Here is a 24,425-nt window from a genome sequence, read left to right on the forward strand (position 1 = left end):
AAGTTTCAAAATGACATTACTTGTCATTTCCTACCCATGAAACATTCGGAGTCCCTCATTTCTTATCAAATGTAAAAAAAAAACTGTAAAAAAAAAGATGAATGCCGCGACGCCGCTTTCTTCCATTTGTAATGAAATGAACATAAAATATACAAAGATGGGCACTGACATGTCACGTAAAAACGTCAGTTTGGAGCCAGGGAATGCGCAGAAGGAATCGTCCGAGGAGCCCAGAGGCGGAGCCACGATATAAAACTTCTTGTGCGCCCATTTCAACCACGCCCCTTAAACGCCCCTTGACTGACTTACTAAAATAAGGTAAGTTAAATACAACTAATTTTGTTGGTGTGAAATAACACAAAAAACTAAAATTAATAGTTAATATCTTTAATCTTCCCTTGAAGCTCCGAGAGTCCGCTCAGAGAAGCTGTCAATCACAAATGTCAATCATAACGACCAAAAAAATATTTTGAAACTTTAATTGGAAGTGTAATTAATTTTTCTTATTTTGACCCGAGTCCCATTTTTTGCATGGAGAGGAGGGGTTATGACTTCTACTGCAGCCAGCCACCAGGGGGCGATCAAAGAGCCAGCAGCTTCCCTTTTCATAATGTATGAGGACACCCCCAATCTTCAGTCCAAAATCAGTATATGCATATTGAACAGTACTGTTGAAACTTTGGTATTCAATAACATTATGCAAGAAATACCAGGGTGGTCTACAGCTTATATTGAGAATCCTTATCGTTCATCAGTTGAAAACGTTTCTATCCCATGATACCACTAAAGCTGAGCTGGCAAAACGTCACTAAGCTAGCTGAGTATCTCTTTTAAAGTGTAACTCGACGTTCACACCAGATGCGTAGAGGCGGCAAGCGCAAGTGATTTACATGTTAAGTCAATGCAAAGACGCGAATAGGCATCCTGTGGAGCGGAACACGTGGTGAAGCCCGAGTTGAAAAATCTGAACTTTCGCAGATTTCCGCGCCACGTTAACCAATCAGGACCTTGCTGTAGTAGTGACGTGATTACAGGAAGTGAGTGGAGTCAAAGCGGAGTCGCAGAAGCCCCTGCCATGATGCAAATTTGCACCTGAATGTCTCGAATGACTAGGATTTCACGTGTGAATGAAGCAAATAAACTCAAATTGTTCAAGCGTCCAACTATGTGCGAATATCGCGTTTTTGCCACCTCTAACGCGGCTGGTGTACGCACCATAACGCCGCATTCACACGGGGCGTAAGCGTTGACGCTTCCCATTCACTTTTAATGGGTGACGTCAAGTGTTGGCGAACTGAATTGTGGATCCGTCCGCGCCGCGTCAGTGCCGTTGCTCGCGGCAGAAGTTGAACATTTCTCAACTTTTCAAGCGGCAACGCTTTTCATATCGCCTTGTGCAAATAACCTAGGCAGAGCCAGCCAATTACGTTTATGGAAGACCGGAGCTTGTGTTGCGGCCACAGTGATTGGCTGTTGGCCACGCTTCAGACAAGCCTTCCGTTAAGCGTTAACGCTTACGCCCCGTGTGAATGCGCCGTAAATGATGTAGGTACAAAGAAATGTATTTCTCATGGTTAAACTGTACTTGTTTAACAACACCCAAGTATATTATTGTTGTGATTGTTATTAGTGCATCATAGGTGAACAAAACATACGGGTCACATGACAATGAAAACATGGTGGATATAGTATGAAAAAAGTATGCACTATACAAAACTTACTGTATTATCATGAAAAAGTAAGTACTTAATCCAGTCTAGGCTACTAGTATGCACTGTCACAGTACGTGATTTCGGATACAGGGTGAATGCTTGTAAACAGACTGTTGGCTCAGTGTCTGTTTGTCTCACCTGACGCTGCAGGTTAGTGTGTGCTGCAGTTCTGCTGTGTTTGGTGAGATGTTCCACAGTCGAGCTGTTGCATCCTGTGAGCTGGTGGCCAACAAACCCTGCTCTGCGTTCCAGACACAGCTGCTCACCTACAAACACAACAGCCAATCAGAAACGAGTCCAACTCATACTCACTGACTACCATTTCACATTCTGTGATGCCTGGCTGGGATGAATGAGAACATTCACATACAGAACCAGAGGTAAAGATGGTTTCATCATACGCAAGTGCGATGACGCGAATACGCGTCTGGTCGGAACTTTACTTCCGGATTTTGTTTGTTTAATGGTCTGACTAGTTGCTAAACTGAACTCTGAACTCAAATACCTCATCGAAAATAACAAATGTTTTGGTTTCCTAGGTAATCTACATTCTGTTTAATTTGCTTGTTATATTAATTAACTACTTTTAAAAAGTTGTTATTTATTCTTAGCAGAGTTTACCGAAAGTTACGTGTTTTCCACGAAAGCCGCTTGTTTATATTGTTACTGCTGAAACCGTCTATATCTGTGATAATGATTACATTGGCCATATATAAAGTATGTTCATTTAGCTCAGAGCATTGCTTTAGCAGTGGGTTTGAACCACAGGTTTTGAACATACTGATGTATACATAGACAAAATGTAAGAATGCAAAAAACGCTCAACAAATCACAGCGCACCATTCAACGCATGTAAACCATAATGGCGGCGCTTTGAATACACACAGAATCCTAGTTTCCCTCATCTACTTTGTACTTCGTGATCAACAAACAAACAAAAACAAAATAATACTTTTGATGGCATTGATAAACATGTGGTGGTTTTCTGTGATGGGGAAGAAACGTAAACCATCAAAATCGAATAATTTACAGGAGAGGCACTCGGAAGATAGAAAAATGCCGGTTGTTGCTTGTTCTCACACGACAGCATCAAGCTTCTGTCATGCTAACACATTGACCCCGGGGATCTTATGAAAAACTTTCCGTCATTTTACTCAAAGCTAACGAAAATCGAGCAGGACCAAAACATTTTACAAGTTGTTTGCTGTCAAAAAGTTCAGCGACGACGTCCCAAGGATGACAGCAGCAATGACAGTGTTCTTAATATGACAAAGTAAGTGTTTTGATTAATGCCATTAATGTTTTTTTTTATCGGGGTAAACCACTAGTCAACTAAATTAATATAACATGGCAAAGATTAATGCACATTTATTATTGATTCAATAGATTTATAGCATTTTGAAAAAAACTTGTCATTGCATTTTGTGGAAAAAAATTATCAGTTTTTAAAAATAAATTTTTGAAAATCAAATTATGGATTTGAATTTTTTATTTTATTATAACCTAAAGATGCTATGTGAAAGTTTGTAAAAGAAAATAATAGTTTTCATCTTGTCACTTTCTTGGTATAGAAAATACATTTTTACCCAAATTAGTCAAAATGGATTTATTGCGTTTTGGAACCAAACTCCTCATATTTAAACTTTAATGCACTGTAAATCTTCGTGGATAAAAGTACGCATAAAATGAAAATGTACTGTAAATGTTTTCTTGATAAAAATGCACAACTTGGATTAAGCATCAAAATTATTATACAGTTTTGCATCTAACCAGTCTTTTTGTATGTTTCTCTGTATGTTAGTTAGTATCATCCTCTTTACCCTGTTCTGATGTCCTTCAAGTTTTCTGATGGAGCACTTGCGCAGATCTCCGGCCATGTCACTGTATGTTTGGGGTCTGACGCTGTTGTCTTTCTCAGAGACCGCCAGGGCTTGAACCAGCTGCTGTGCTGCCCATTGGCGGTGTCTGCTGGTCAACCTGGCAGACAGGGCGCAGGCGGCCAATGCATTAGCCAGTTCCAGTGGACCGACCCGCACACCCGCATGAGAGATGGAAGGGCCGGAGGCTGGGGGGCTTCCTCCTTCTGTCCAAAATAACAGAGTTGAGATCATTTTTAGATTTAAGACTTGATTTATGAATGTTTACTCTAAACAACCGAATAATAAGATCTTAGATGTACATCTTATGAACAATTTTATATGCATACTAAACTATGAAATTGACGTTTGGTCTGTACTGCCTGTACTAATATTTATACTGTTGAGATACTTTGCAACCATGCAAATTGTGAAAAGCGCTATAGAAATAAATTTGGACTGAATTTGGAGTAAGATTTTGACCAATGTGACTAAATATAAAAGCATGTGAGTAACAAAATATTTTGTTAGGACAACTAACAGGTTAGTTTGATTTTTACCCTTTAATTCAGTAGATTCGCTTCTTTCTGCGCTGTAACGGTAACGGATACCCTTCTCCGTCAGCAGAGACACCAGACTCTGTGTGACGAGAAAAGTGGGCGGGGTCAGCTCCCTAGGCTCCTGTGCCGCCCCTTTAAGGGCGGAGTTTTTCTTCCTCCTCTGCTGTGGATCAGTAATGGCGCTGACGTTTATTCCTGTAGCTGCGGCCATGAGATCCTAAGAAGAACATGCAGGTGAGGACGAGAAGACAGGATGATTAAACGAGGAGAGAATGAGAAAATGATGAGGACTGTTGCGAACATAATGAGATGAGAAAGATCAGTGAGGCAAAAAGTAGGATGACAGCTCGAGAGAAAAAAAGAGAAAATGTACCTGAGTGCAGATGTCTACCAATTCTCTGTAAGCTGCAGGACTGTGGGATACTAAACTGCCAATGGCTGAGCTGAGGAAGGATAGGAAGGCGGAGCCTGTGTGATCGCTCACACAGCCACGCCCCATCCCCTGCTGGTCCACACCCATGTGAACACGCCCCCCTGCTGCTAGACACATCAGTCGCACTAAGATACGAATGTCTGCCAAACCCAGTGCCTCCAGACCATTGGACTGATTACATCCTGAACTACTGAAAGACACAATAACAGAGACTTAAAAAAATTGTATTAAAAGCCCCAATTTCCAACAACTGTCCTACTGTACCTATACCTATAAGTAAGGTTAATGTGTGACAAATTGCATGTCCAAATGATGCTTAACTTGATGCTAGCCTGTCACTGTGATAGTTATCGTCTGCTAAAGGAGGTCAGGTGTGTGTGTGTGTGTGTGTGTTACCTTGATGAGGTTTGGGAGAGTGCCCTCATCACCATGCTATAGGCCAGCAGGATCTGAGCAGTGGAGGTGACTCTCCTCAAAGCCAGCAGTCTCTCCTGGGGCTCCCGCAGAGACGCTGCCTGCTCTCCAAGACTCAGAGGAACAGAAGAGCTCTTCAGCTCTGTGCTCACCACACCTGCACAAACATCAACAACCATGTGCTGTATAGTATACCAAGAGTCAGAGAGAAGGAATAAAGACAATGGGTCTCATTCACTAAGCATGCGTAAGCCCAGAATTGTCCATACGGATGTTTTCACGAACAAATTGTGATTCAGCAAAAACTTTCGCATCAAAATGTCTTCTAAATGTATGCAAAAATTCAAGAAAACCTAAAACCACTCATACGCAATAATCATGTACGCTACAATCAGTACTAGGCTATAATAATAATAATAATGTGTATAATAATGTTGATATATAAAATTTACATGATTATATTTTATATTATAATATTGTCTGTATTATATATTATTATACATGATCTATATTGTTATTATACATTATTATAGCCTACCTTTTTTTACACATATAACAAAGTTGCACGTATTGACAAATCTTCACGCTTTCCTTCCTCACTTTAAATCTTTATATGAAAGTGTCTGCTTAATGCCTAATGTAAGCGTCATGTAAATGTAAAATCCAAACGTCAATCACTCATAGGTGTCATTTAGACTGGGGACGCTGGGAACATGTCCCCACCACTTTTTGAAATGGCTGATTTTGTCCCTACCACTTTTTGGAAGCATTTGGTTAAAATGTTCTGAAAAATCAAACAATACTTGTGCGACTTACACTGCAAAAATGTCTTTCTTACTTAGTATTTTTGTCTTGTTTTCAGTAGAAATATCTAAAATTTTTAAATAAAGATGATTTTCTTGATGAGCAAAATTACCTAAGAAAATAAGTCTAGTTTTTAGACAAAAAAATATAAACTTTAAGTGAATTTGTGATTAAAACAGGCAAAAATATCTGCCAATGGGGTGTTTTTCCATGTTTAATACCTTTGTAAAGCAGACTGCTGTCCCCTCTTACAGAGCCGCTGGCCAGAGCTCCGAGCGGGTCGTGTTCTGAGAAGGGAATGGGGTCAGGAACTGGCTTCTTCTCACTCAGACCCAGAGGTCGCAAAAGAGTCCCAAAATCCTCCAAACCCGTCAGCCTGTCCGAGTCCAAATCCTCCTGGTTACCTGGATCCCACTCATCTAACATACAAACAGACTGAAATCATTACACATTTGTACTCATAATTCTCATTTTTTATTTAATTACTAAGAACAGCACACATAGGGAACATCTGCATTCACTTTAATACAAAGAATTTGTTTAGGTAAATTTAACAGCTAAAGACAAACATACCATCTGATGTACTGTCCAGCTGACCAATCAGATCAGACACCAAACCCCTTCCCCTGAAAAAACACCACATGCGTTGTCATAAGTGATGTAGCCATTACACACATTCTCATCTATACCATATTCGATCACATCCTCACCTGTCCTGTTTAGAGCTCATCCCGCCCAGGTTGGCGGACAGATACTTTTCCCTGCATATGCTGCACAAGAGATAGTACGGGCTGCCCGATCCGCATTCACCACCAAACCATCCGTCCACGTAAGCCCCATTGCTGCGGTAACCTCGGCGACCAGCGCTTTGACCGCATCCGGGGTGATGTCTCTTCATGTGGTTGTTGAACTGCAGGGTGAGTGTGTTGCAGAGTTCACACTCCACCATCTCATGAGCTTCTGGGTGTTCCTCTCGTCCCTAAGAGCATAAGAAAGACTTCATACAAAACTGACAGAGTATACCGAAGGTGAAATTACAATAGCAATTAAGGTACCTCTGCCATCCAAAGTGTGTCCCTCTCAGAGGTGATGAACTCCGGGGTGAGAAGCTCCTCGTAGGGTTCTTCATGATAAGGGTCATCCATGTAGCCCAGCTCGGATTCCTCTTCGGCCGCAAACGGGTGCGTTTCAGCCCGTTCGGGCCACTCTGACACACCTGCGTCTTGTCTGTACAGTGTTGGCACAGGACTGGGAGAAGGGGAATCTGAAACCAGCACAACATATGAGTGTTTGATTTTAAACTGTATTCTCATTGGATCACCAATCACGGTGGTTGAGTCTAACCTGCTCTCCTAAACGAAGTCCTCTGGCTCACTCCAGATCTCTGTCTGCGTGCGGGTGGAGGTCTGTTTCTGGTCAAGTGAACATCTAAAAAGTTCTCTCTCTCCACTAGGTCCAAACCAGCTAACAGACTGGTAAAATAAAACCATAGATCAGAATACAAGCAAACAATAAGTGCTGATACTGCTGCAACAAACACAAATGTTTATACTTCTACACACCAAAATTATAGTTATTGCTAAATGATGACATATTTGCAGATTGTTCATGTATTTTCTGGTTTGTTATATAATGTTTCTGTGTTAAAGTTTCAGTTTAACTCTTTCCACGCCATTGACAAGTTATCTCGTCAGTTAAGAAAAAAAACATTTGCATAAAAAAATGTGTTATAAAAACGCAATTATCCACTAGATAAGACCCAATTTATATAAAAACTGAAGCAAAAAAAAAAAAAAAAATGATTTACTAATTTTAAACTCTGTGTATGTTTTGATAATCGTTCTGAATCTGATCTCTATCAAAATTACTTCACAAAAATGCAATTATTTCAGCTTTAATTTTTTAAGAAAAATACCCATATTTAGGAGTTTATTGGCAGAGAAAAAATTATAGATAGGATGAAATTTTTTTTCCCGTTTTGTTTGTTTGAAAGCAGAGGGTCTGTTCTTTCATTTTATATATTTGTATGTTTATTTATTTTTAAAAGAAAAGTTTCTTGAAAGGAATTTTGTGAAACTTTTATGAAAATCACAAAAAATGCTGGCGGGCAACTTTTCAAAAAATGGCTGGGGGGAATGAATTAAATGGCTAACAAAAATTGCATGCAAGTATCCAGCAAACATAGAAACACATGAAATGGTTGTATTACTTATTGCCTGCATAGCAAAATAAATAAATAAATAAATAAATAAAAAAAAATTAAAAATTCTATTATAATAATTTTATTTTGAATATTAATGCAGTCAACACACTTATTTATTAAAAGTTAAATTAACAAATAATCTAAATGCATTTTTTTTATTCTTTTATTAATTTAGTTTTATTGTCACTTGTACCTTTGTACAAAGAAATTTTATTTGGCTGAATATAATTTTGAATAACATTATAACACACTTAACACCTAACATTCAAAAGACTTCATGCAGTGCTCCAACAAAAGCAAAATAAATAAATAAATAAATAAATCTTATTTTTTATCTTATTTATTAAAAGTTAAATCAACAAAAATCTAAATGTATTTTTTTAATCTTTTATTTATTTATTTTTGTTGTCATATGTACCTTGGTACAAAGAAATTTTATTTTGCTAAAAGTGTGGTATACAAAACTTAGTATACTCTTGGCTTTATTTAGCTGAAAATTACCAAAAATGCTGGCGTGCAACTTTTCAAAAAAAAAAATCGCATTTTTGAGATAACATGATTTCTCTAAAACTACATTGGTATATTGTTATAATGCTAACATATACAACTTTAAAAACAAATAAGTAAATGCTGAAATTTACCAAAAAATAACTTAATAAGCTAAAAAGAAAAAATGCAATAGAAGTATTAATATTCATTGTTATCAAATGTTTTATTCAGGTTAGCTTTATTTAGCTGAAAATTACAAAAAATGCTGGTGTGCAACTTTTCAAAAAAATCGCATTTTAGGGATAACATGATTTCTGTAAAACTACATTGGTAAAAGCAGTATTTAAATTGGTGACACGTTACAACTATGTTGTATATGTTAGCTTTTGAAAATGCATTAGCTAACATGAACTAGCAATATATATATATATATGAGTAAAGTGTTAAAAAAGAAAAAAATACTTCATCCTAATTATGTGAAAAATGTGAAAAGAATGTGAAAAGTTTTTAGAAACAGGTTTAACAAATTTAACACTATGTAAACTGACAATTTCACAGATTTATTGCTAACTGATAAAATCTTGTGCAGTGCAAGTATTTTAAGTACAAATGTGCAAATTCATGTTTAATTTAGTGAGAGGCATCCAAAAAACATCAGATATAGAAACAGACATTTCTTTTTTTTTTTTACGTTTTTAAGAGACCATATGTTAGTATTCACCTCTCGTTGGGCTCCTGGCTTTCATGCAGGGTCAGTGGGGCAGGTGACTCAGGGCACTGCACGGTCTCAGGACCGTCAGATGTGGGTGTATCAGTGGCGCCCCCTGCTGATGAACCCTCTCCCACCTGCTGTTCTTCAGTCAAAGGGTGCTCCAGCATCCAGCTCGCCAGCACCTCAATCATACGAGAGTCCACCTCACCCGTCACCCCTGAGAGAAAGGTAACAAAAACATCAATACACTAACACACTAACAATACTAACATTTAAAATACTGCACTCCCCTAACTAAACTTTCTAAACTTTTCAGGAAGTTTAAAACGTACAAAGCAATGTAAACTTGGCAGGGACCCCCACATATGATACCTTTGGCAAGGAACCCTTTTCCTAAAACATTTATATAAAGAAACATACTGTATTAGTGAGCTATTCCTTTAATGGGATAGTTCGGCCAAAAATGATATTAAACCCATGATTTACTCACCCTCAAGCTGTCCGAGTTGCATATGTCCATCGTTTTTCAGACAAACACATTTTCGGAAATTTTATAAAATGTTTTAAATACCTTCCGGTAGCGCCGCCATCTTAGACTCCTCTGTATTCAGGAGAGAGTATTAGCGTAGTGTACGCATTTTTCTTAGTGACGTATGACAAATTCGGAGGGTGGGGGCACAGAGCAGCAGCAGAGTAGCCTCCGTAGGCTGCTTAAGCTCTCATCCTGAATGCGGACGCGACTAAGATGGTGGCGCTACCGGAAGGTAGTTATTTTCGTTAATAAAGTTTTAAATATGGATATTTCTACAACAACACCGCGCGGATTACCCTCAGAAGACCTTTGTTTATCATCCTGGAGCCGTTTGGATTTAATTTGTGAAGGATGGACGCCCTTTTTTTTACTTGAAGGTCGTGGACTATGGGTTGACCCCATAACATTACATTTAATCAACTGAAAGATCTAAAACATTTTCTAAAATATCCGAAAATGTGTTTGTCTGAAAAACGATGGGCATATGCAACTCGAACAGCTTGGGGGTGAGTAAATCATGGGTTTAATATCATTTTTGGCCGAACTATCTCTTTAAGACTTTGTCGTGTAGTTTCTTTTAAATGGCCAATAAAAACTGCATGCAAGTATCAAGCAAACATAGGAACACCTGAAATGGTTTTATTACGGCTTGCATAGCAAATAAATAAATAAATATAATAAATTTCTATTTTGAATATTACTTAGTGGATTTAACACTTATTAAAAGTTAAATCAACAAATAATCTAAATGTATTTTTTTATTATTTTATTTATTTATTTTTATTGTCACTTGTACCTTGGTACAAAGAAATAGTATTTAATAAAAGTGTGGTATACGAACCTTAGTATACTTTTGGCTTTATTTAGCTGAATATAATTTTGAATAACATTCATAACACATTTAACACATAACATTCAAAAGACATCATGCAGTGCTCCAATAATATTTTTCATAATTCATCCAGTATAGAAGAGCATAAATTAAATCAGTGTCTTAGAGGGAAAATGTAATAAATGAATTTGGTGCAATAACAGCATTCAATGAATCAGCAATTGACACTAAACAATTAAATCACAAAGTGAGACAAGACCCAACATAAAGACCTATTAATGATATTTATATCGGTGAATAACTGAATTGGCATCGTTTCACAGCAGCTTTCCGTTTCCTAATTGTTTCCTAATTTAATCTGACATTTAGAGCAGTTGAACAGCAAATGCACATAATGGTCTTCTTGACTCGATAAGTCTGGTTTAATGTTGGAAGCACTGGCAAGTACCTGCTGCCTCCATGGCTCTGTAGATGTGTCTCATTGAAAAGCCCATTTCAAGCAAACGAACAGGGACAAACATTTGGGGCTGTTCTGAAGGACAGAAATAATAAAGTTAAATGTTCACTCAGTTCGTGTCAGGGATGCGTGTACTGCTCTAGACTAAAAAGAAAAAAATGAGGAGCTCAGATCCAAAAGCCTCTAAACGTCACCTTCGTTAAAAATGAGATAATAATATTAACCAAATCTCGGCACATATACATTCATCAAATACTTTCATTTCAAAAACGCTTAATCCCACCCTCAAATCATTCAGAAATACCAGTTTGTTGGTAGGATGCATTAAGAGTCTGATTAAAAATAGGGATGCGATACACATCTAAACAGACAACTATTGGTCAATACCAACAATACAGGCCAAAAGTTTGGACACACTTGACTTAAATGTTAATTAAAAATCTTTTAATCTAAAGGTGTATGGTTAAATGCATGAAATTACGTTTGTAGAAAAAACATATGCCTGAGGAAGATCTTGTGATCAAAACGTCGCAATAAATATTTTGTATATTTTGCATTTAATAGTGTGCGGGATATCCTTTATTTTTATATATGTTTGGTGGACTTCATTGTCTCTTCATCCAACGCACCTATCCGGAACTAACAGGTGTGCGACATTGTTCCTCTATTGTTAAATTTTTATTTTAAAATATTATTTTTAAAATAGATGAATTGCACTGAATATTACAGAAAAAGCTGTCAATATGAGCCCAGATTAAATGTGAACTCCTTCAATATTCTTTAAAATTCAGTCTAAAGTAAAACTTCAAGAAGCTTCTTGATAAAATGACACAAGTATTTGCAATTTCTAGGCAAAGGGTGACTGCACTTCAGATGATAAAATATAACAGTTTTGATCTATTTTGTATGCTTTCAGTCACCAACATAATTCCCACAGTTGCATTTGTGTTATGCCATAGTTTGGACAAGTTTATTATTATTCTGTTATGTGGAAACATATAAATAAAGAATGAGTGAGTGTGTCCAAACTTTTGGCCTGTACTGTATACCAATATTAAACACTTGTATACACTACTGAACAGTTGGCCTATAGCTAGTTTATTTCTGCATCAAATTATTTTATTGAACATGGTTCGGATCTATTTAACTTTCAATTGACAAACACAAAAAGAGAGGCACAAAGTCAGATGAAATTTTGTCGATTTTTTTTCAAAATCTCGGAAAAAGACCAAAAATCGACAAAATTTTATCAGACTTTGTGCCTCTCTTTTTGTGTAGACCACAGACATTTTTCCGAAATACTCTTAACTCTGATTTCCTATTTTCCCCCCATCGCATGTCTGACAAACTATAATTTATAAAAATTTTATTTTGTTTAGGAAAGTATTTAACTATTTTGATAAAAAAAAAATGCTGGATTATGCAACAGACATGCCACTTATTGGCTTCACGCAGTAATGTAAACAACAATCGGTATCAGTTTCTCTCATGCTATTGACAATATGCCAATGGTTTCAAATTAATAAAAAATCGTAAGATTCATCGGTAAATCACTAATAAAAAGGCTTATTTACAAGAAAACATGTCAGATGCACGTAGAGGGTTTTGCATCTGAACTCTTCAATTATTCAAATTTGATGATTTATTATTTAAAAAATTACAACACAATGTTGTAAACATTTGTGACCCTGGACGACAAAACCGGTCATAAAGGTATTTTTATTGACTTTAACATCATCTGATTTGTTAGAATAGGACAACATGTGGCCAAGGTACAAATATTTAAAATGTGGAATCAGAGTCCTTAGCAAAATAAAGTTTTAATATATTTACAGTAGAATATTTACAAAAAAATGATCTTTACTTTATATCTTAATAATTTTTGGTACCGATAATTTTGACCCACACAATGTATTGTTGGGTATTGCTACAAATATACCCATGCGACCCATGACTGGTTTTATGGTCCAGGGTCACATTTATGCATTCGGCTGATGCTTTTATGCAAAGTGACTAACAATGCATTGCAATGTACACATTTTTTTAGCACATAAGCAAACATATGTAATTGTAAATCCTCGAAAAGAAAAGCAATTATTAGAATAGACGGTGATTATTATTGTACATTAACTGAAGAAATATTTAAGATTTTACATTTTTAGACATAAACTCATTTGTACAAAAGGTCAGATTTGCTCAAATACAGACTATATAATTTTAATAAAATTTTTCATTAGTGGTCTCAGACTTTTTAGACAGTATAAATATATGAAGAGTTTGGTTCCAAAACGAGATAACTTGTAAACTCATATAATTTTTTTGTCAAAACATGCTTATGCTTATGTTATTTTTATGTTATTATTGTAGCTGTATTATTTTTTTTTATTATGAAAGCAAACCAACTGCATTGATTGATATTAATTGGAATGCACACACACACAAAAAAAAAGATTTTTCGAGTTATCTAGTTTTGAAACCAAACTCTTCATATATTCTCATATAAGCAACTTTAAAAATAAGTTGATGCCATTCAGTTGAGTGTAATAATGCAAGAAAATCAAACAAATTTCTTGCTACAAGTGAGTATGTGACACACCAACACATTCACAAGTGCAAAACATGCACAGATTGTCTATTAGAAGAAACAAAACCACACATGTTGTCTCACCTGATGCTACATAAACTGCTATTAGTTTATTAGGACGAATCAAAAACAGATGCCATGTGCTTGACATCATTCACATATTCACAAGTAAATGGTCATTTTTGTGACTTGAAAAGCTTGTTTTGACATTATTGAAGCCCTATTCTCAGTCTTACCCACGGGTGTCCTGGTCTGGCCGCAGGGCTCGAGGAAGCTGGTTTGCTGCTCAGTAAACCCCTCACAGGATGCTGAGCTAGTCAGACTGAGCCCGGGGGGCAGAACCGGACTGTGGACAAGACCTGCCAATGTGGGAAAACGTGCCAGAACCATCCGCCTAGAGGAGCCAAGCCACACACATCCACACAGAAACAAGAAAACTGATAGCACCAGAGACATTTCATGACACTTAATGCACATGCGTTATGTTGACCATGTTAATGACTCTCTCGTCATGCTTTGTTTTAGAAAGTTACACACGCACGCAGCCATAGGTGTACACAAACACACACTCACCTGTGTTATCACTCGTGCTCTGAGTGACCTGTGTGTGAGTGTTTGTCTCATTTGACAGCGATCTGAATCAACAATATTTATGTAAGAAGCATAACTTCACTATGTGTTAATGACTTCTTAAAAATAGTAATAATATTAAAGTGGTTTAATATTTTGTTACATAATGCAAAGAAATTTTTTTTGCTCATCCTCACACCCTCCCAGATATATCAAAACTTTCTTCCTTCAGCTAAACACAAATAATTTTTATTAAAAAGCCACCATGTTATCTACTTATATGGCGGTCAATATGGCGATGCGCCAACCATATACATCTTAATGTTATAGTCAAATGACTTGAGTAGGTTAATATATGCCTTCAAAAGCGATACACTGTGAGAGAAAATTATTAATATTTTAAGCTTATTTATTTAGTGATCGACAAGTCATATAGCCAGATCAGCACGAGAAGTTAAAATATAGTGGCAAGGTCAGATCTCATTGCTTAGGGATGCATACCGATTAATCGCGATTAATCTATAGCAGAATAAAAGTTTTTGTTTACATCATATGTGTATGAACTGTGTATAATAATTATTTATATATAAATATGCACACATGCATGTAGAATTTGAAGAAAATATATATATTTATATATTACGTTTTTACCGAGCCCCTAAAGTGACATTGGAGTAAAAAAATCGAAAGTTTAGTTTCATGTGCTCACGTGAAACTTTCATGTGCTCACGTGAAACTTTCATGTGCTCACGTGAAACTTTCATGTGCTCACGTGAAACTTTCATGTGCTCACGTGAAACTTTCATGTGCTCACGCAAAACCTTCATGTGCAGAATTTTTTTTAAGTTTAGTTTTGCGTGCTCGCGTGAAACTATCGCGTGCTCACCTGAAACTATCGCGCGAAAGCGAAAGTTTCAAGTGCTCGCGCGATAGTTTCACGCGAGCACGCGATAGTTTCACGCGAGCACGCGATAGTTTCACACGAGCACGCGATAGTTTCAAGCGAGCACGCGAAACTAAACTTAAAAAAAAAATTCTGCACATGAAAGTTTCACGTGAGCACATGAAACTAAACTATATATTTTTTTTACTCCAATGTCACCTTAGGGGCTCGGTACATTTTTTTTATTTATATATAATATAAATTATACCTAAATATACAAATGTATATACATTTGTAAACATTTATTAAATATATACATGCGTGTGTGTGCATTTATCTATACAAAGTTATTATACACAGTTCTCACATATATATCGTAAACAAAAACTTTTATTTTGCTATAATGCTATAATAATTTTGAATCGTGATGAATCGGTATGCATTCCTACTTCTGACGTATCTTGTAACAAAACACGTGACAACTATTAACATGACACAAATTATGAGAGAATTTTCATATTTGGGTGAACTGTTGGGTGTCCAAATACTTTTAAGACCACTATACCTTTAAGAAGGATAACACAATGTTTAAGTGCATTAACCTCAACTCAAAATTTAATAATGCCATTGCACTTTAATCAAATTCAGACTTTATCTATCAATCAAACATTATCCATCAAACTTATTTCATTTGTGTATGTTCTTGATGCATTGAAATCATATAATGAATCTGATATTAAACTCACTGCAGTAGGTTGATGGGCAGAAAAGGATTAAAGTTTTCCAGGCCGTCAACGTGCAGGGCGGTGAGAAGGGAAGCTGTGAGGTCATTGGTGGAGGGAGAACCTGATTGGCCGAAGATGGCCGTCCCCTCAGAGCCGTTGCTGTACAGCGAGACAGAGCTTGAAGATTTGGACACGGGTTGAGATGAAGAGTTCCCTGCAGAATCTAAACACACACATGAACAAATCTGGTTACATTTCAAATCAGCATATCAATAGCAAACATGGGCATTAACTTACTATAATAACAACTATTGATAGAGATATTGTGAATGTTTAACTCTTTCCCCGCCATTGACGGGTTATATTGTCAATAGTGTTGGGCGATATGCCTCATTTTGAGATTGTCCTATCATCAGCCTGTGAGATCGCCAATACACGAAAGTATGGAAGGGCGAAGCAGTAGTTAACTCATTTATTTATTTGTAAATTTTTTACTCATTTATGACAAGCCACTTGATTATTGGACAAAAAAGAATCAAGGGCGACACTGTCATGACAGCAACCTTCTTAAAACTGATGCCATTAATCTGAGTGCGTTATTACGCTCTAAAATGTTGTGCGTGCAAGGGAGCGCGAACCACACACTCGCTGGTTTTAAAAACCCTATGCTCCTAACAACCACTCTAGTGCAAGAAAATGTCTGACCCATGCGTATTACAAGCTCATGTGCAAGGAAGAGTCCTAATCATGCGCATTACAAGTTTAGGTACTAGAAGGAGTCCATGCCGCGTGCATTCAGGTCCGAGCAAGAGTCCAAGATGTGTGTATTAAGTTCAGGTGCTTGCGAGAAGGAATCTGCACACGTTAAAAGATCTCTCATGCAATGTGAAGCCCACAAACACTCTCAGGTGAGGAAAAGCACGCAATGCGCATGTTAACTTGAAACTATGATGATGATGATAATAACAACAATCGCCAACTATCGTCATGAAAGCCTGCTATTGGCGATATGTCCGACGATTGTCAATACACAATACAATTGTCCGTTGGCACAACCCTACTCATCAATTAAGAGAAAATGCTTCCCTGCCAATAACAAGTTTTTACAGCAATACATATTTCCGCTATTATCCACTAGAGGGTGCTTTTACCCAACTTATACAGTCGTGGCCAAAAATATTGGCCCCATTGGTAAATATGATCAAATAAGGCTGAGAAAAATTAATCTGCATTGTTAATCCTTTTGATTTTTGATTTTTAAAAAAATCACAAAATTGTATCCTTCATTGGATAATAAGAATTAAAAACTGAGGGGAAATATCATTATGAAATTAATGTTTTTCTCAAATACTTGTTGGACACAATTATTAGCACCCCTAGAAATTCTTATTGGTAAAATATCTCTGAAGTATATTCCCATTCATATTCACAATTTTGAGCACTCCAGCATGATTATAAACACAAAATCATTCAGCTCTGGCTTCTGTTTCAAGGTTTTAAAAAGTATTGAATAAAAGGGTGCCAATAATTCTGGACAATGTGTATTAGAGAAAAACATTTAAGTTTTAAAAACGTTTAAATTCTTATTATCCAATTAAAGAATGCATTTTTGTGATTTTTTTAAATAAAAAATTAAAAGGATTAACAATGCAGACGAATTTTCACAGCCTTATTTGATCATATTTACCAAGGGTGCCAATATTTTTGGCCACGACTGTAAAACACTAAAGCATAAAACCCATATTTGAGAGGTTATAAAAAGAACAAATAAAGATAGGATGAAACTTTTTTTGTTTGGTCTGTTCTTTCATTTGATATATTGCATGTTTGTATTTTATTTAGTTTATATAGTTTATTTTCTGGAAGGCAATAAACTTTTGTGAAAATCATTAAAAATGCTGGCGCTGGCTGGCAACTTTTTTTATAAACAGTGGCGGGGAAAGAGATTATTCGTAAGAATGTTGTATTTTATCAAAAAAAAAAATTTAGTTAGAGTATGTCTATACATATTACATCAAACTCTAATAGAGATAGTTTACCCAAACATGAAAATTCTGTCATTTGCTTACCTTTATGTTGTTACAAACATGTATACATTTCTTTGTTCTGCTGAACACAAAGGAAGATATTTGTAATCAAGCAGGAAACACAAGTACCACTGACTTCCATAGTAGGAAAATATCCTACTATGGAAGTCAATAATGTCCAAAAGCGGTTTGTTACAAACATTGTTCAAAATATCTTTCTTTGTGTTCAGCAGAAAAAAAATATTACAGATAAATGATGACAGAGTTCTCATATTGGGTAAACTATCCCTTTAATTCAACACACCAAAGACAATGTTATGGAATATACACAACTTAGCATTCAAAATCTCTGTATAAATGCATTGCATACAACACTAAAAGTAACAATAAATCAAATACACTCTGGATTCTAGCATGGTAGAAAAACAAAGTACAAACCCTTGTGTTCCTGGTTTCCATCGCCGTGCAGCCTGCTCAGCGCACCTTTAAAGACGATGATCTGAGCCCTTTCGAGATCTGACAAAGCCACGGCCTGTTTGATCGGACAGGGTCTGACAGCCCACTTCACCATGCTCCGTACCACAAACTGCAGCACTGAGCGCAGCTCGCCGTTTTCCTCCTCGCCAGCAGAGGTCCTCGCCGGCTCAGGTCTAGTTACGCTGCCCCCTGCCTCCGATTTGGGAATCGGACGAAGATCCGAGAACTTCCCACAGTTCAGAATGACAGCCAAAGACTTTAGGGCACCCAGCAAAAGGTAGGAAATGCGTATTGCGCGAAGTTCCAGTGCAAAGAAGTCCGCACGAGGTTGTAGTGCAAGTATCGGTGGACAGGGGGCGCCACCGCAGTTTTCATTTGATTGCTTGAGGGATCCAAACGCTTCATCCTGGTTCTCCTCTTTCTTCTCCCCGTCCACCGGACAAGCCATTCCGTCTTCATCCATCATAATGCGGGCGATATCCTCATCCAATCGTCTCTCCAGCTCGCTGCGTGGGCCGCCCTCTGAGCTGATCCTATTCCGGGGCAATCCGGATGGTGGCTCTTGCTCTTCTAAGATGCCGGTCATCAGGATGAGGTCGAAGAGCACGGACGGCGTAAGGCCGCAGCAGCGAGACATGTCCAACTGGGGGACATCGCACGGCTCCAGCGAGGAGAGAGGGGTGTCACTAGGTGACCAAGAATTCAGGAAGCTTTGGGTTAGTGGGACCACAGCAGGTCACAAGCAGTATGAAGATGAGAAGAGGTGAAACGGAGGGGATAAGACAGAAAAAAGGGTGGAAAGGAAAGGATACAATGATTAGAAAAAAACAAAGAGAAAGGACAGAAGACACACATGAGACAAGGGAAGTGAAGAAATACTGAAACGGAAACAGACACAGACATGCAACTGGCAAAAAGAACAGGATAGATACAACACACATACAACAATTACGATGGCATCTGTACACGGATATTAATGACAATGCTGGAAAAAGTCGTCAGTTACCAGGACCTTACCCATCTACCTTCACTTCAAACTAAGCTTAATACACATTTTTTTTTATATTTAAGCAAAAAAATTTAATATTTCCTTTTAATTCTTTCATTATTAACTCTTTCCCAGCCATTGAGAGTTATCTCAAAAACATTTGCATAAAAAACGTGTTGCTGATGATTTTTTTATGTTCATCTGCAATACCGCGATTATCCACTAGATACCCAATTTATGAAAAAAAAAAAAACATGAAGCCAAAACTAGGGATGCACCGATACTTGTATCGGGTATCGGCCTCGATACCTCATTTTCTAAAGTACTCATACTCGTTAAAAGTCCCCCGATTCCTGGAATCGATACCACGGTCTGAGAAATGTCTATGTTTGAGTGGCGTGTAAGGGGTTAATGCCTCGTGTTGTCCAAAGAGGCAGAGTTTACAACAAACTGGAAAACTAGTCCTTTGTTTTTTTTGTTAAATTATATGACTAAAGCTGTTACCTGTAAATTTAAATCATGTTTTTTTATTAAGTACTCGGTATCGGTATCGGCAAGTACTGAAATGCAAGTACTCGTACTCGTATTCGTATTCTAAAAAAGTGGTATCGGTACATCCCTAGCCAAAACGTTATTTACAAATTTTTAAATTCCTTAACAAAAATGCATTTACTTATATATATATATTTTTTTTAAGAAAAATACCCATATTTAAGAGTTTATAAGCAGAGAAAAATATAGATAGGATGAAATGTTTTTTAATTGTTTGAAAGCAGACGGTCTGTTCTTTCATTTGATATATTTGTATGTTTGTTTATATATTTTAAGAAGAAAATTTTCCTGGAAGGCATTTTGTGAAACTTTTGCAAAAAATGCTGACGGGCAACCTTTCAAAAAATGGCTGGCGGGGAATGAGTTAAAAAATCTGCAATATATTATTTCTGAATATTTATAAACCAAATGAGTTTCTATTCAACTACTATACACTATTATATACTACTATGTAATTAATAAACAAAAACATTCATATTTTAAACTTGTGAATGAATTTATAAAGAGCTTATGTGCTTACCTCACAGTAAAATCCGTTTCCTCCCACTGTAGCTTGGCCAGCGGGCTTCCCTCTTTCAACACCCCGAGAAGAGTCGCCCTTCGCCCACTGGGTTTGTGCCGGCAAGTTCCTCCAGCACGCAGGCCGCTGTCCACCCCTCCGATGAGTGCCATGACCGGCCAGACCTCCGTGCACAAGACGCTTAGCTGGGTGTCAGAGAGACCCGCCGGACCGGAGAGGTGGTCTGTAGATGTCCACACATCTGCCCAAGCAAACCCCCTCTCTCTGTTCACCCCACATTTATCACCTGACTCCTTACTGGTAGAGCCTAATACCAGATAACAGAATACATTCATCTTTAACTTAGACAATAATTATATGTTAAAGTCCCAAACATTTCAAAGTGACATTTCCAAAGTAGTATGCGACTCTATCAAGCAAACAAACAGACCATCAAAGTCCACTTACCGACTTTGCCGTGCGCTCCCTCCCTCATGAGTGGATGGATAAGCTGTAGTTTGTTCGAAATGTGCTGGTTGATATGTTGAACCCAGTCGTCATTAACATACAGTCGTCTCAGTAGCTGAATGGTGGACTCCAGCAGGACCGTTGCCCGCGGGCTGCACAGAGGTTCACCCGCCAGAAGATCACTCGGCATCCCACGCATTTGCAGGTCGCACAGTGCCACCTAAAGTCCAAAGAGGGGAAATATTTGTATATACGGTTCAAAAGTATGAATATTTTTGATAAAGCTATTGGTTTGTTGAATTCAAAGGTCAACCTTTTCTCCTGGATTGCTGCTGTAGAATAAAACACAGGGGTAGAGCTCCGTCGCATCCACACCTTCAAAAGCCAACTTTGGTTCCTAGTAATACATCCAAACAGAAGCATGAATGGTTAGATTGTCAGATCATAGATTTCAGATTAAATTACACTGCAGAAGCTATATATATATATATACTTATATATAATGTTAGTTTTAGTTTTGCAAAAAAATAAGAGATTTTACAAGTAAAGTAGATTATGGACCCTTAAAAACATAAATGACTGTCAATGAAAATACAGAGCCCAGCCCAGGATAAAAAAATTCGGGTCCACCTTTCACCAGATACACCATTGATAATATTTACTCCTGCTGCCCTTATCACAGGGTCCTATGGAGGCATGTTGTCATAAGGAAATTTCGGGCTAGTGTGCTCTTCAATTCTGCAAATACATACCCTGTTGTTTTTGGCAAAAGAGACCGTTCTAGCCTCCATGTCTAGTATGCAGGTGATGGTATCCCCCTGGGTAAAGGAAGGCAGGGCTCGGCCCAGTTCACCACCGTGATACAGGCTTCCACTGTAGGCCCGGTATAACCACATGTCCGTGGTGGTCCGATGGTTGTAGTCGCGAATGGGCCAGCGGGAGACTCCGATGCACGTCCCTTCATTCCCCCTGTTCTCTTTGGTAATGTAGAACTATTGGAGATCATGGATGACAAAAGCAATTACACACAGATTTTTCGTCAGCCGAACCCCACTTGACCCAAATGATTGACTTTAAATTATTTTAAATAAATATGTTAAAGGCGGAGTCCACGATGTTTGAAAAACGGTTTGGATAAGGAGACGGGCCGACTACCAAAACACACTTATAGCCAATCAAATCAAATCAAATCAAATGCCGGGTTGCGTATGTGTGGGGCGGGTCTATCAACAGGACTCCGCCTTTAATAGTTTAATAACACATTTCCATGTTTAACTTCAGAAACATTTATTTTTCATTCGTTTAAAGTATGTATTAGTAGTATTTTACATGGTTATTCATATTATTATTACCCCTTATTTGACCTTTATCTGGTAATCTTTTATTTGTACATAAAACCTATCTGAGTTCTCAGTTTTCTGATATATTTTAGTGTTTTGTAATGGTTACATGGCATTCAGATTAAACAAATAAAATATTTCTACTTTATTATGTGTTTTTTTCAGATATTGGGAAACCCTGTCTTACTGCGTGTTCACACCAGACGCGGCAGAGGTGACAAACGCGCTAATCGCACGTAGTTGGATGCTTGAACATTTTGAGTTTACACGCTTCATTCACGCGTAAAAGCCGCATGTGAAAGCCGCACGTGAAATTCTAGTCATTCGAGACATTCACACGGAAATTCGCGTCATGGGAGGGGCTTCTGCGACTCCGCTCGCTTCCTGTAATCATGTCACTACTAGAGCAAGCTCCTGATTGGTTAACGCGGCGCGATTATCTGCCAAAGTTCCGATTTTTCAACTCATGCGTTTCCCACGGCAACTCTTAATTTGCGTCATTCTTGTGAACTAGATGTGCGAATGAGGCAGATTCGCGTCTACCGCGCTAAACGCCTCATTTGCGCCGCGAGAACTCCAGACACGCGTTAACGTGTCTTTACAATGACTTAACATTGAAATCATTCGCGCTAGACGCTCTATTCGCATTTGGTGTGAACGCAGCATTAAAGAGCACCTATTTCATTGCTAAAAACAACTTTTTTTGTGTATTTGGTATAATACAATGTGTTTGCGTGGTTCATGGTCATCATTTTTGTAGCTCCAGATTTCACTCTCTCCCTGAAACGCACAGATGTAAAAAGCTCCGTGTCCCTGATTGGCCAGCTAATCTGTACGTTGTGATTGGCCTGAATACCTCTGACATCAGCCGGAAACGTGACGCTCCTTACCATGTTTGAAAGATTCGGTGACAATGCAATGTTAACACAATGCAATGCATTACCTTTGGGTATGTAGCTTGTGCATATCGTTAACATGTACTAATACACACTTACACACCAAAGGAAATTTAAAAACATGAATCAGACAATAGGTGCTCTTTAAAGATAGTTTTAAAGCTCAGAAAGAGATTGGAAAAGTCATGTAAAATGTTTTTATTAAATTTTTTACTGACCTTGCCTAACATTATATATAAAAAGTATAGCTAATGGTCCCTATAAAAACATACTTGACTGGCAGGGCTGTCATTGAAATATACAGAGCCCAGGATACAATTTTTATGGGTGAATTCACCTTTTACCAAATCCCAATTGGTAAGATATACCTTCTGGAGGTCAGCCCTGTTTATTGTCATAACAAAAGTTAAAGCTAGTGCCAATGACTGTATTTCAATTTAGTACCTTCCAAATAAAGCATCCAGATGTAATTGCAGTGGTGGCCAGTCCGTACCCCTTCCCACCTGACCCATGAGACAGCACATTCCCACTTTCCAGGGAACAACAAATTAGCTTATGAGGATCAAAAGAGAAATCACCAATCGGAATACACTCATCTTCACTTTCACCCTGTGGGAATACACACAAACACATGCAATCTACAGTATACTGTATGGTGACTGTTACTGTGTATAATTAAAGTTATACATCGATCGAGATGAGTTTAAATACCTTGTTTGAAATCTCTGAAGCTTTTTCTTGATGTTTTCTCAAGGCTACTGGTTCATCCCACATGTATGTGGATAAAAGGCTAAACAACTGATCCACAATCTGAAAGAAAACAACAAATGACATATAAACTACTTCGGATCGACATTCAATAGTTGCCAGTGAAACACTTCCTGTCGTACCTGTTTCATCACGGCAGGGTCTGAACACGCCGGCAACAGAGCTTCTAAAATATGAAAAGCCAGCAGTTTTGTCCGCAGATTGTGAAAACGAGGATTTCCTGACATGCACTTATATGAGATGATGGTCATCAGTGGATCGATCCACTTGACGAACGCTGAGACTCTTTTAGCAACCCTTAGCGACAAAATGCGACGTAGGAAGACCAGAAAGTCAGCGAGCTGGGATTCCACAACTCTGCTGCTACGAACTACACCTGTGTTCATAAAAACAATACATATATCAATAAACAACCACACAATACCTAACTTAAAACCACAATTGGCTTTAATCTTACTCTCTTGTTTGGTCGTCTCCTCTTGCATGTCATCTGTGGAGTCTTTCTCTAGCACCTCCTGCTGGTAAACTGCATGTAACAAACCTTGTAACTGCTCGCTCATCACATCCATAAGAGCCTGGGACACATCCAATGGCAAAGCATCCTCACAGGAACTGAATGTGTACACACACACACACAAACCATT

General features: G+C 37.7%; 1 protein-coding gene across 8 annotated transcripts in view; it reads right to left on the reverse strand.

Moving 5' to 3' along the window:
* Nucleotides 1-24,425, reverse strand: part of LOC135721608 (probable E3 ubiquitin-protein ligase HERC1) — a 90,112-nt gene that overhangs the window by 25,050 nt on the left and 40,637 nt on the right. For 4 of the 8 annotated variants that reach the window (XM_065243969.1, XM_065243971.1, XM_065243965.1 and 1 more), the window contains 23 exons: nt 24,239-24,393; nt 23,904-24,157; nt 23,725-23,823; nt 23,458-23,622; nt 21,530-21,769; nt 21,091-21,174; nt 20,778-20,997; nt 20,331-20,637; nt 18,232-18,980; nt 15,788-15,989; nt 13,825-13,982; nt 10,996-11,079; nt 9,193-9,400; nt 7,124-7,251; nt 6,835-7,043; nt 6,490-6,758; nt 6,353-6,405; nt 6,001-6,198; nt 4,958-5,132; nt 4,502-4,751; nt 4,129-4,345; nt 3,533-3,795; nt 1,851-1,978 (listed from right to left, as the gene is read on the reverse strand). In XM_065243969.1, the coding sequence (XP_065100041.1) occupies nt 1,851-1,978; nt 3,533-3,795; nt 4,129-4,345; nt 4,502-4,751; nt 4,958-5,132; nt 6,001-6,198; nt 6,353-6,405; nt 6,490-6,758; nt 6,835-7,043; nt 7,124-7,251; nt 9,193-9,400; nt 10,996-11,079; nt 13,825-13,982; nt 15,788-15,989; nt 18,232-18,980; nt 20,331-20,637; nt 20,778-20,997; nt 21,091-21,174; nt 21,530-21,769; nt 23,458-23,622; nt 23,725-23,823; nt 23,904-24,157; nt 24,239-24,393 (4,815 nt within the window). Of the gene's footprint in view, nt 1-1,850; nt 1,979-3,532; nt 3,796-4,128; nt 4,346-4,501; nt 4,752-4,957; nt 5,133-6,000; nt 6,199-6,352; nt 6,406-6,489; nt 6,759-6,834; nt 7,044-7,123; nt 7,252-9,192; nt 9,401-10,995; nt 11,080-13,824; nt 13,983-14,161; nt 14,224-15,787; nt 15,990-18,231; nt 18,981-20,330; nt 20,638-20,777; nt 20,998-21,090; nt 21,175-21,529; nt 21,770-23,457; nt 23,623-23,724; nt 23,824-23,903; nt 24,158-24,238; nt 24,394-24,425 lie in introns of all 8 variants that reach the window. The other 4 variants (XM_065243970.1, XM_065243968.1, XM_065243973.1 and 1 more) reach the window with 4 other exon arrangements.

The sequence above is a fragment of the Paramisgurnus dabryanus genome, chromosome 18, assembly GCF_030506205.2.
Source record: "Paramisgurnus dabryanus chromosome 18, PD_genome_1.1, whole genome shotgun sequence".
In the NCBI taxonomy this organism is placed as follows: Eukaryota; Metazoa; Chordata; class Actinopteri; order Cypriniformes; family Cobitidae; genus Paramisgurnus; species Paramisgurnus dabryanus.